Below are 13,341 nucleotides of genomic sequence, written 5' to 3'. Positions count from 1 at the left end.
TAGAGTCCTTTCCACTATATCACACCACTGCTGTGAATCATCTTGATGCTCCGAACTGGAGCTGCAGCTGGAAATAGAAACTGAGGGCCAGCGTAGTTGATATCTCAGTTACCCACCTCTCTACTGGTAGAGCAGAAAGAGAAAGTAGCAGTCAAGGAAACATACTATTGTCACCCCATTTTGACATTTTAAATTTCATATGAAGTAAGTTTCTACTTATAATAAATGGCTTGATGCTTTTAATATCATTAATTACTGTGTTCATGACAGTGTTGTATGGATTTAGAGTTATTTTTCATTTTTTTTTTGTGGGAGGAATAATATTTTGCAGAGTATTTTAGGGATTTGTGTTTCCTGTGGATCTGTGTTTTTTTTTTTTTTATAAAATTTGAATTTAACAATTATCTTGATAATTTATTAGGTTTACCTATACTAATAAAAAGTTACACATAAAAGTTAAAGATAGTAAACATTATTATTTGTTAAGAATTTTGAGTTTTCTAGTTAAATAAGCATTCTGGTTAAGTGTATTTGTTTCTCTCTCTATATGTAGTTTCAAATTTCAGTCACCATAGAACCATACAGAGCGATATGCATGGATATGTATGAATTTTCCTTAACACAGTCCTGTGCAAAAGCAAAGACTCGTTGGTATATATATATATATATATGCACCATTAAAAATCATAGATAGCAATATATAGAATACAATAACATGTATTTAATATTAGAAGTATAATAGAAATAATACAATGTTTTGTTGATTGAAAGAGAACTTGAGGCTCTATATTTTGAGGCCATTATTATGAATGTCAATTTTTTTATAGGTTATTGCAAATATGCGAGGTTTGGAAATGGAAATGATTTATTACACAATAAAATATATCTAAATTTTTTAAAAAAAACTTTACGGTTAGAATGTGGCATGGCACAGTGGGAAGATAAATGTACAGACCCTCAGAAGGCCTGGTTCCTAAGCCAGTTTCTACATGTGTCATTGTGGATGAGTTACTTACCTTATTATAATCCTGGTCCCGTTTCTACTCTCAGTAATTGTGAGGATCAGAAGAGGTAATAAATGTGAAAGTGGTTTGAAATGCGCAATCATGTTCAAATATAAGGTTTAATTATTTTCTTTTTATCAATCATCTTTTTAAAAAGTACAGTAAATGTAATTATTTGAAGCTTCTAGTTGTTGAATTCAAGATAACTGGAAGTTTACCATAACTTGCACAGTTTTGTTTCCATTGGCCTATGTGACTTAATTTTGGGAATAGTTGAAGACCTTTTATTTATTTTAAAATATTTAATTGACAAAGATTGTATATATTCAAGGGCTACAACATGATGATTTGATATATATATATATATATATATATATACATTGTGTAATGATTATCGCAATCAAATTAATTAATACATTCATCACCACCTGTGCTGTACCTGAAATCCCTGGACCTTTCTTAGAATTTTTTTTTTCCAATGCAGATTTGTGCCATTTCTTTACACTTTTCTAGACAAAAAAAAAAAAAAAAAAAAAAAATGACATGAGTGTGGGGCAATATTTTTCCTTGTAGTGATTTATTGCTATATACTTAGATATAAATAACTACTCAAAAATTATTAATAGTGTGTATCAGGAGTGTGAAATGAAATGTTCAGTAATTTGTCAGTCTCAGCACTTAATTACTGCCACTGAGAACACCATTGGATGTAGTTTCTTGTTTTGTTTTCTTTAGGTTCGGGTCTTCACATCTAAAGGGCCAGGACCATTTTCTGACGTAGTGAAATCTAAAACATCAGGTACTTGGTATCTAAAATCTGTGTCAATAACAATTTAAGAGCATTTTTTTGCCCATTGGTATCTTTAAGGATATGAACACTGTCTCTGAGCTAAAGTTAAGGTAAATAAAATAATCAATTTTTATTATCGTCAAAACAGGTCTAACAAGCCTGTTAGCCTCCAGAGTCTTCACTGAGACTGATGTATCAGATGAATCCAAAGGGGTCCCAAGGATTTCAAAATTGCCTGATATTGAATCAAGAGACTTTGCTAAAGTTAGTTTTCTCATGTATGTTATCTACTTGTTTGTTTTCAGAAATCAATCCATTTCCTTACCTCATAACTCTCCTTGGCAACAAGATAGGCTTTTTAGATATGGATCAAAATCAAGTTGTTTGGACATTTTCAGCAGAAAGAGACATCAGTGCTGTGGGATACACTGCAGATAATGAGATGGTGTATTACACTCAAGGAGATTCACTCTTCCTTCTGAACTTGAACAATCGATCCAGCTTGGAGGTATTTCACTATGTAATTATTCTGAAATGAAGAATATGGATCATTTGCATATTATACTACCCTATAATTAAAATAACTGGCTGATGGTTGAGCCATTAAGATAAGAATAACTGAAAAGGACAGGGGCCGGCCCGGTGGTGCACTGCTACAGTGCGCCGCTTGGGAGCACGGCGGCGCTCCCGCCGAGGGTTCGGATCCCACATACAGACCAGTTCCCGCTCACTGGCTGAGCGAGGTGCGGGTGCAGCACTGAGGGTTGTGATCCCGTTGCTGGTCCAGGTCCGGTACAGGCACGACACTGAGGGTTGCGATCCATTGCCGGACACGAATAACTGAAAAGGACAGATGTGTAATCATTATGCCACAAATGAATACAGAATAGATTCTGGGTAAATGCCATTCAGGATTAATTTAGCAAATAGTTATTGAATTTAAGGCACTGTAGTAGATCCTGGGATATTGAAGTTAAAAATGTGACAGGTTTTGCTCTCAACAAACCCAGTCTAGTATTACTCTAACACTAGGAAGGCAGTATTGCATAGTGATTAAGAGGATGAGCTTTGGAATCTGACTACCTAAAATTTAATTCTGGCCCCACCACTTACTAGATCTGTGACCATCAGTAAGTTATTTATCTCTGTGGGTAGGTAGTACCTCCTCACAGAGTTCCCGTGAAGATTAAATAAGGTAATCCATGTAAAGCACAATGCCTGGCACATAGTAGGCATTCACTAAATGTTAGCTAGTAGAGAAGACAGACTAGTATAGCTACTCTGCTGAGAGCAGGATGTAGTGGAATCACAAAGAATGAACGTGAGATCTAGGTTGGAGTAGTGGCATTAGAATGGAAGAACATCTTGGGCACAAAGATGAGCCAGGTGAAGGTGGGGAAAAGCAGAGGGACTGGCAAGTGCCAAGGCAGGGAGACAAGGGGGTCATAGCATGTTCAGGGAGCTACAGATAGAGGGAGCTTGGGATGGAGGTGAGGGCGAGGGTGGAGTAAAAGGTAGTGGTAAAGCTGGAGAGGGAGACAGGAGCCTGAACAGAATGGACCTCCTTTACTGTGCTAAGGAGTCAGGTGCCAATCTAGAAGCCAACAGCAAGCCATTAAAGAAATTTAGTATGGCATTAACACAGTCAAGTTGTGTTTTAGAAAGACCTCTCTGCCAGCTGTGGGAATAATGTGTCAGAGAGGGTTAAATCTGAGACAACTAGGAGGCTATCACAGAAACCCACGTAGGAAATGCTAAGGCCTGAGTTAGGTGACAGGCAGTGAGGTAAGGAGGGAAAGGATAAATTGGGGAGATATTTAAAATGGAACTAGTTCACTATGGGTAGTAATGTGAGGATTGGCTCCTTGGGTGAGTGTTGGAAATTCATAAAAATATAAAATGCAAGAGAAAAGGAGGTTTTGGGGTAGGGTGATAAATTCTGTTTTCTGGGGTCATTCATATGAAGATGTTCAGTAGGCAGTTTGATATTTGAATCAGTAACTCATTGAAGGATCTTGTCTGAAGATGTGGATTTTTAGCACTGGTCTGTGGGTTGTAGTTGAAGCCATAGTAGTTGAAATTATCTAGGAAAAATACATGATGTATGAAGAGGGCCTATGTTACAATGGTGCACAATCCTGTTACTGAGGTTTTGGATTACAAAGGAGAAGTGCGATACATAAGTGTATGGGCGATTATAGAAAAGACTGCAAGTTAAAAAAAAAAAAAATGACCACTAACTTCTTGGCTGTGTTCTCTACCTATTGTGAAGCTTTTCCGAGATGCAGTCATTTTTGATATCACAGTTATTACAGTTGACTGGATTTCAAGGCACCTCTACTTTGCACTGAAAGAATCACAAAATGGAATGCAAATATTTGATGTTGATCTTGAACACAAAGTGAAATACCCCAAGGAGCTAAAGATTTGCAATAGGAACTCAACAATAATTTCTTTTTCTGTCTATCCTCTTTTAAGGTATGTAAGTGTGAGTATCTTTTTCCATTGTGATGAAAAAGACATAGACATATTTATTGTAATATCTTTGGTTTAATATTAAAGAATATTGGTTTAATATTAGAAAGAACCAATGACAGGAAAATAAGATGCTTAAGGTTCTTGGCTCACTAAATTAACTAGCAGTAAGTAAGTCTCCATATAAATTATGAGCCCATAACCACAAACATGTAAACCTAATCCATATTGACAATTTGATTAACCTAAAGCTAGGCTAATTATTAGCAGGAAACAGCAGATTTTTATATTAGCGAATTTAAAAATATCATCAGTTGGTAAGAAGAGGACTGAGATGGTGGCAGGAGATGAGCTGGAACAGATGGGCAGCATGTCTTGCACAGCAAATCTGGGCTCATCCATCTTAGTTTAATTAGTGTCTTCATGAGATTAGTTTTAAGGCCTCCATTCATCAACTGAGTAACAATTTCCCAGGCTATAAAGATACATTTTTGTTTGTGCCATAAGCATGGGTAGAGTCTATTTTGAAACTGGATTGTAAATTAGAATTAAGAAGCAGAAGAAATCTTAAAAGGAGGGGAATGGAGATGGGTGTTCATAAAAAGTATGCAAATATATTTCATATTTATAGCCATTAATTGCCATTTAATGCAGCACCTATGGTCATTGTAATCCAAGCCTTTAGCTGTAAACACATTTACTGAGAAATCAAGTAAAAAGTTAGAATTCTTCTGACCTCCTTCATCTCAGAAGGTTGCTGGAAGCCTGTATATGCCCTCTCCAAAGGCTGCATTTGTCCCCCCACCCGCAACCTCCCCAATCATTAGGAGTAGTCGATCTTCATTAGAAACTAATATTTGAAATGAAATATTTTACTCATTAAGTTGGAGGGACTTTTTTTTTTTTCTATAGTCGCTTGTATTGGACAGAAGTTTCCAATTTTGGCTATCAGATGTTCTACTACAGTATTATCAATCACACCTTGCACCGCATTCTGCAACCCACAGCCACAAACAAACAAAATGGAAAGAACCAATGTTCTTGCAATGTGACTGAATTTGAGTTACGTGGAATAATGACTATTGATACCTCTGACTTAGAGAAACCCTGGATATACTTTGCCAAAGCACAAGAGATCTGGGCCACGGATCTGGAAGGATGTCAGTGTTGGAGAGTTATCATGGTACCTGATATGCTGGGTAAGATGCTGCTGTGTGTACCTCAAGTTTCATTAATAACAGCAGTCCAGTACCTCCCATCCCATTAAAAGGGGCTTGCATTCTACATATACTCAAGAGAATATATACATGGTACTTTCTCCAGACCATGCCAAGTGTTCTTGTAGAACTCAAATCAAGTTGTTTCCAGGCAAATTGTATGTAGGCAATGACATAGTTTTCTAAATGTGTTTTATAAAAAAAGTTTTAATTAACAATAGAGCTACAATTTAATAAGCTTAACTCTACATTCTAGGCACAGTAATAAATGCATTATCATTTAATCTCCACAATGCCTCAATGAGGTAGGTACTACAATTCTGATTTTACAAATGAGGAAACTGAGGCTGAGAAAGCCAAGGTAAGCTATCCAAAGGCCCACAGTTAGTGAGCAGAGGAAGTTGAAACTGTGTCTCACTACAACATCAGTGGTCTTACCAACACCCTATTTTATATCTGTTTGGATGATCCCATTGACTCCACTTTCAGCATGACTTGGTCAATACTTGTCAGGCCTATCTGCTGAAATTCACATGTTTGAAGAAATATTTGAAAATCTGAAAGTGATTTGAAAGTCTCCTATTTAGGAGTAATTCCAACAAAAAAATGCACCCTAGATACACTTAAGTCTACTCCTCACTGTACACTACAGTGGTCACTAGCCACAAGTGGTGGTTTAAATTTAAATTAATTAAAATTAAATAAAATTAAACATTTAATCCTTCAGTAACACTAGCCACATTTCAAGTGATCAAAAGCCAAAAAAGGCTAATGGCTAATGGACAATGTAGGTATACAGCATTTCCATCATTACTGAAAGTTCTGTCAGGCAATGCTGGATTATCCAATAAAGTTTTGAAATTGTGACTGTGAGTATGTGTCTCTGTGTTCTAATTGCACATATGGTTTTGTTGACATGTCACCTAGAGCCTTTTAGAAACCATTTCTATGTACTCTCAATGGGCTTAAGAGTAGAGCTAATGTTTTGAACTTCTCCTCTTGGGAAAATTACTTGTTTCTGTTAAATCCATGGTAGACTCTTTCCTTGATCAAACTTCAGTTGTGCTCCTCTGAGGTCTCTTCTTGACTAAGCCTCAACTTTGACCTTCCATGGACATCGTTGCTGAGTCCAGTTTTAGCAACCTACCAAGTCAATTTAGAGATTTATATCTAAATTAACATCTGATAGAGTTCTTTACCCCACGCTCGATGTCTATGCCCTTGGCCTACCTTTTGATGTCCCCTCTTAGTAATTTCCTGTTCACTGACTCCCTTGCTCTGCTCACTGGCTGTAAATCCCCAATTGTCTGTGTTGTATTGTCTTTCCTATTGCAATGTCGCACTAGTCTTGACCAAAGTCTTTCTAAGAAGTATCAGTATATTTTTTTCTTTAACATCAGATACACAAGAATTATCTAGTGGGCCATTAGTATAAGTATAGAATTGGTCAATCTTTCTATAATTCTAAAATTTGAAAATTAAAATAAATTTAGAGATCATTTTGCTGTCATGATTTTACAAGAAATTTTCTCTACAAAAATAGACTTGTTTGAATACCTGTTTATAAAAAATATCACTATAAGGAAGTCTGTTTAAATTTTGGACAGTTCTGAATATTAGATTTTTTTCTTATATTTATCTAAAGTCTTCTCTCCATTATTCTCATTCCTTGGTCTTAGTTCTAATGGCTAAATTTACACAGAATAAATTAGTCACTTTCCACATGACAGCCATTCAACTATATTTAGATAGCTGTCATAGCCCATTCTAAGAATTTCTGTTTTTTTTTTTTAGGTTTTACCAAATTATGCTTTATTAATATTATTATTTCACATTCCATGATGTCGTTGTGGAGCAGTTAGGAGGGAGGGGAAGAGAAGAAAGGGGAAGGAAATGGGATGGAAGAAGGAGAAATGAGGAGAGGTGGGATTGAGGCCTGTGGCACCCCCCTTATTCTCACAGGGGAGATCAGGGGACTTCCAGTGATGGCTTGGTCCTTGCTGGGCTGGGTGCAGATGTCAGGTGGGTGTGGTAGAAGCCCTCATCCCCCACCAGCCCAGCTCGGGAACCCAAGGCCCTTCTTGCTGTGGCTCGGTGGTTGTGGCTGGGCTGGTTGCACATGTCTGGGGGACATGGCCAAAGCCCTCAGCCCCTCACTGCCCCAGTTTGGGAGAGCCCAGGGCACTTCCTGTGGTGGCTAGGTGGTCATCACTGGGGTGGTTGTGCATGTTGGGTGTGTGTGGCCGAGACCCTTGGCCCCCACCCTCAGGACTGTTTGTGGGTGTTGGGGGGCATGGTTGAGGCCTCCAGCCCTCACTCCTTTCTGGCTTGGTAGTCTAGGGGACTTCCCGTCCTTTTATGTGTTATAGGTGTTCTTTGGTGAAATGAGATATTTGCTAGTTAATATCAAGCTTTGTCTCTGGTTGTGGGTACTTTGTTTTTTCTTCCAGTTCTGTGTTGGATTATTTGCTGTTCCCACCACTTAAACTCTGTGCTGGAACTAATTTGTTGTCCTTTGCTTACTTCTAAAATGGGGGAACTTCCTGTGGGGACCGGTACTTGAGCTCTGTGGTTGAGCTAAATTGCTGCTTTGTTGCTGGTTCCCTAGGGAAGGCCTTTTGTGCAGCTCAGGTTTTAATGGTTGACTTTAGAGGTACTTCTGGGTCTAGTGAGATCCTGTGCACCCAGTTTGTGTAGAAACTCTGGTCTGGGCCTGAGTCTTTTCATCAAACTGCACCCCCTGCAGTTCTATATTCCTGACGAGTCTCCTCTGAGTGATCTTACACTGATCGGGGGGCAGATCAGCTGTCCTTGCTGTGTCCATGGTTCCCTGGTGGGCACATGCCCGTGCTCCATACACTTCCCCTGGGATGGGCTGTGCTCCGGTCCCTTGTGATGACTCACTGGCCTCTGAGTAGCTCCTTTTTTTCAGTTGTTGTGACTCCTTGCTCCTTTGTGGGTCCACAGGAACCGTATTAGTGGTCTTGCTGGCCTGGGAGCCACCAAGGCTGTTTTCTCCCCTGCTGTCTCCAAACAACTTCATCCGAAGGGCACAGCTGTGGCGTTTGCCAGTTCCTGCTCTGTGCACTCAGCAGCTATAGCCTGGAAGCAGCTGGGATCAGAAATGGTTGGGGCAGTTTTTTCTTTCCTTCATCGTGGCTTCTCCCACATTCATGCACTCCGTAGGTCTCTCCTCCTCTTACTCTGAGCTCTTGCGGCCCCAGCTTGGCTTTTGTTGCTTTTTTATAGTTGTAAATTGGTTGATTTGTGGGAGAGAGCGACATTGGTGACTGACTATTCCATCATCTTGACCAGAAGTCTCTAAACACTTTCTTTAGAGGAGAAATTCAAATATCTGTAACTATTCTTCAGGTGATGTGGCTTCTAGATCTTTCTTAGCTCTAGTCACTTTCCTGAGATTTCACCCCAGCTGGTCAATAACCCACTAAATGTCACCCCCATAATGACATGCTGTACTCTTAATGTGTTCTGGTCAGTGCAAGGCGATGCTGACTTCCTAGGTCTTCTTTTTACTGTAGGAAAAGTGGCCACAGGTCTTTGGGCTACTTGCCATTTGAAAAACCAATAGTTTTTTTTCATGTTAATTATTATTAAGCCAGATCTCTTTCTTTCATTTCATAGAGTTGATTTTAAACCTGAGTTTAGGATTTTACATTTGTTCCTATTAAACTTCATTTCCTGATTCTGTTGTGATATTTTTGAATGTCAAGGCAGTAACTGAACCTGCTAGTAACAGTGATAATCGTGTATGAGCTGCAAATTTGATAAATGTTTACTACAACGTTCATTCCAAACCACCAGGAGAAATATTGAGCAAGACACTGAGCCCTATGCCTGTCATATAATACATCCCTCAGACTGGTGTCTTTGGTTTGTAGTCACATAGGTGGGTTTTAGTCTGGCTCTGCCTTTTACTAACTTTGTGGCCTTGAGTAGAGTATTTAACTCTTTTAAGCCTCAGTTTGCACTTTTACAAAATAAGGCTGGTAATAACAGTATTTATCTTATTGTCTTGATATGGATATTAAAAGAGAAAATACCTCTAAAACCATTAGCTCAATGACATAAAATAAAAGTATTATTTTTCATAGGTAAATAATAGATTCAAAGTTTAGCAGTTATAACATAGAAAAAGAATTTTATATATTGTTTAGAGTAGAAAACTTAAGAATGTATTTTGTTCCTTATTTTATGTTCTTTATGTTTTTAATCAGCAGGAAAAACACTTGTTAGCTTAACCGTGGATGGGGAATTTATATATTGGATCCTCACAGCAAAGAATAGCACACAGATTTATCAAGCAAAGAAAAGAAATGGAGCCATCCTCTCCCAGGTGAAGCCTCTAAGGAGTAAGCATATCCTGGCTTACAGTTCAGTTATGCAGCCTTTTCCAGGTAATCAAGTCACATTCATAATCGGCTTGTTCTTCCAGTTTAGCATCAGAAAAATCTCATAATGCCTCGTTCTTCAAGGCTGTTCCTCCAACCCCTTTTGATGTGCTCCCAGCTTTGGTACAAACTCTGTCAGTACTTGGTACACACTGCGATTTCTGTTTGCCCTGAATCACCAATTACCTCTGTGTGTGTGTACACAGCTTGGGCTGTGATGGGCAGCTTTAGACATGGGAAACCATGTCCTGTCATTCTTTCCACATGTTCTCTTTCTCTTCTTAGTCCCTTAATTTCTCTTCTTTCTGTCTTTTTTCTCCTTTTAAAGATATTTTAGGCCTCCCAGTGGTGTCAAAAGCATTGCATAAAACCTTAGGTCTCTTCCAATGTAAAGTGCCATATTTGTTGTAGTATTATGTATTATGGATTATGTAGTATTATGTATTGAAGTGTTACATATCAATATGTAATAATATTATAGTATGTAGTGTTATGTATTATTATAGTATTATGTAGTATAGTATTATGTATTATAGAATTATGTAGTATTATATAGTATATTTAACATGTGTACCTCTGTGCTATTTTTATTAAGTTCCTGTCTTTCTAAAAAAATGTGTCACTGATGAAGTTTGTTAATATAGTGCCCCTAATCCTACTTTCCCCATAAACTCTGTGAATTTTGTGAAATGCAGTGATTTATAGGAAGCACGTACCATGTTATAACAGAACTATTTATTTTCTTCTGAGAGTCATAATAAAAATGAAATCTAAAAGCCAGCCAAACAAAACCAAAAACAGTATCGCATTACCTTATTGGTAATATTCAAACGTAAAGCAGTTTCTGAGTCTCCTATCAAGCTTTCTCTGCTATGAAGCTGCAAATGTCATTCTAAATTAAATATAACTCTCTAGAGGGACAAAATGAATGAAACAAACTCTTTTTGCTTAAATGTATTCAGTTACAAAATACATAATTTGAAAAAATTAAGAATTTATAAATAAGCTTAGTTCATATTTTTGTAAAACAATTTATTTTCCAATTTGAGAAATTTAAGAGATTTTAACAGTCCATGTAAAGCCTGGAAATTGTTTCTCTATCTTATCAGCAAAAAAAAAGCTGAGCAAACTGAAAATTTAACAACTCTTCTTAGAACCATAAAAGAAGTGAGGTCACAGGGCAAATTGCTGCCCCTCAATTGGAAAGACAGACAGATGAATACAGAGAATTACAATTTACTGGAACAAACTGGTAGAGACCTTTATAGGAATCAATGTTGGGGACAGGAAAACTTGAACCGTAATTGACGAATTGCTGGAGGCTCAATGTGAGCGACGTGCAGAGTTAAAAAGTCCAGGGGGACCCATCCATGGTGGGAGGGCCCTACACTTTAGTGAGTTCTACCTTTGGAAGCTTGATCTGGTTCTCACACTAAATATCTTTTAAAAAATCCCCTTGTGCTTCCAGCAGAGGAGAGGGGAAAAGAAACTGTTTGAAATACTCCAGAGCATTCTATTCTCCTGAACAAGGTTTTCCCTCAAGAGAAACTATTTAACCAGAGCCCAACCTGCTGGGGTTTTATCAGAGCCTAGTTGACTTGGAAAAAGAGAAATATCCAACTCCAGCCCATTCTAGCCATACATTCCACTTAAGGAGAAGTGGGTAGGACTGAGAAAAACTTGTAAAGTTCACAAGAGGCACAGACTCACTAAAAGACTGAGACCTAATCTAAGACTATAGAATTCTTCACTTTCTCCCCACACCTTACCACATTATTAAAGGCTTATTTACAGCAGTTTTATTTATCCAGTACATTATGTATGGCTATAAAGAAAAAAAATTATAAGGGATACTAAAAGGCATAAAACACAGATTGAAGAGACAGAGCAAGTAACAAGACTTAGACGTGGTAGGGATGTTAGAATTATCAGACTGGGAATTTAAAACCACTATGATTAATATGCTAAGGGCTCTAATGGATAAAGTAGTCAGTATGCAAGAAGAGATGATTAAAGTAAGCAAAGTATAAATATATATTGAAAACTCTAGGATAAACCACTAAAAAAAGTTTTTTAAGAAAGCATAACTGATTCCTAAGAGAGGAGAGAAAATAGAATCACATAAAATGCTCAAATAAAACCACAAACAGCAGAAAAAGTGTGGAAGATGAAAATAGAAACAAAGAAAAAGGGCAACAAATAGACAACAATAACAAATTTGGTAGATATTAATCCAACTATATCAACAGCTACTTTGAACATCAATGATCTAAATGCACCAATTAAAAGAAAGAGATTTTTCAGAGTATCAACAAACAAGACCCAACTATACATTGTCTGTAAGAAACCCACTTTAAATATAAAGACACATGTAGATCAAAAGTAAAGGAATGGAGAAAGATATATTATGCTACCGGTAATCAAAAGAAAGTGAGAATCACTACCTTAATGTCAGACAGAGCAGACTTCAGAGTGAGGAAAGTTATCAGAGATAAAGAGAGGCATTACATAATGATAAAGGGGGTGAATTCTCAAGAAGACATAACAATCATTAACGTGTATGTGCCTAACAACAGAGCATCAAAATACATGAGGCAAAAACTGATAGAACTGCAAGAAATAGATGAAGCCACTATTATAATTGGACACTTTAACACTCCTCTATCAGAAATGGACAGATCCAGCAGAAAGAAAATCAGTAAGATATAGTTGAACTCAATAAAAAACCATCAACCAATTGAAAATAATAAACGTGTATCAACTACTTCATCTAACAACAGCAGAATGCACATTCTTCTTAAACTCACACGGAACATTCACCTAGACAGATCCCATTCTGGGCCATACAATAGACCTTGACAAGTTAAAAAAAATAGAAATACAGTGCTATTCTCAAACTACAAAGAAATTAAATTAGAAATCAATAACAGAAAGAAAACTGAAAATCCCCAAATACTTGGAGATTAAACAACATGATTCTAAATAACACATGTGTCAAAGAAGAAATTAAAAAAATATTTAGAACTAAATGAAAATGAAAACACAACTTATCAAAATTCGTGATAATCAGCAAAAGCAGTACTTAGAGGAAAATGTATAGCATTGAATGCATACATTAGGAAAAAAAAAATCTAAAATCAGTTGTCTAAGCTCTACTTTAGGAAAATAGAAAAAGATGAGTGAATGGGCCGGCCCGGTGGCGCACTGGATAGTGCGCCGCTTGGGAAGCGCGGCGGCGCTCCTGCCCGAGGGTTCGGATCCCACATACAGACCGGTTCCCGCTCACTGGCTGAGCGAGGCGCGGGAGCAGCACCGAGGGTTGCGATCCCGTTGCCGGTCCCCGGTCTGGTACGGGGGCAACACTGAGGGTTGTGATCCGTTGCCGGACATGGAAAAAAGACAAAAGACAAAAAAAAAAAAAAAAAAAAAAAAAAAAAAAAAAAAAA

General features: G+C 37.6%; 1 protein-coding gene across 2 annotated transcripts in view; it reads left to right on the top strand.

Annotated features, from left to right (window-relative positions):
- ROS1 (ROS proto-oncogene 1 , receptor tyrosine kinase) overlaps window positions 1-13,341 on the top strand; it is a 129,710-nt gene that overhangs the window by 58,752 nt on the left and 57,617 nt on the right. The window contains exons 23-27 of one of the 2 annotated variants that reach the window (XM_008583823.1): window positions 1,740-1,803; window positions 2,100-2,302; window positions 4,067-4,272; window positions 5,182-5,468; window positions 9,725-9,901. In XM_008583823.1, coding sequence (XP_008582045.1) covers window positions 1,740-1,803; window positions 2,100-2,302; window positions 4,067-4,272; window positions 5,182-5,468; window positions 9,725-9,901 — 937 coding nt within the window. Of the gene's footprint in view, window positions 1-1,739; window positions 1,804-2,099; window positions 2,303-4,066; window positions 4,273-5,181; window positions 5,469-9,721; window positions 9,902-13,341 lie in introns of both variants that reach the window. The other variant, XM_008583822.1, reaches the window with a different exon arrangement.

The sequence above is a fragment of the Galeopterus variegatus genome, unplaced genomic scaffold (assembly GCF_000696425.1).
Source record: "Galeopterus variegatus unplaced genomic scaffold, G_variegatus-3.0.2 Scaffold3053, whole genome shotgun sequence".
NCBI lineage: Eukaryota > Metazoa > Chordata > Mammalia > Dermoptera > Cynocephalidae > Galeopterus > Galeopterus variegatus.
The sequence above is the reverse complement of the archived record's forward strand: the minus strand, read 5'-3'. Positions and strand labels throughout refer to the sequence as shown.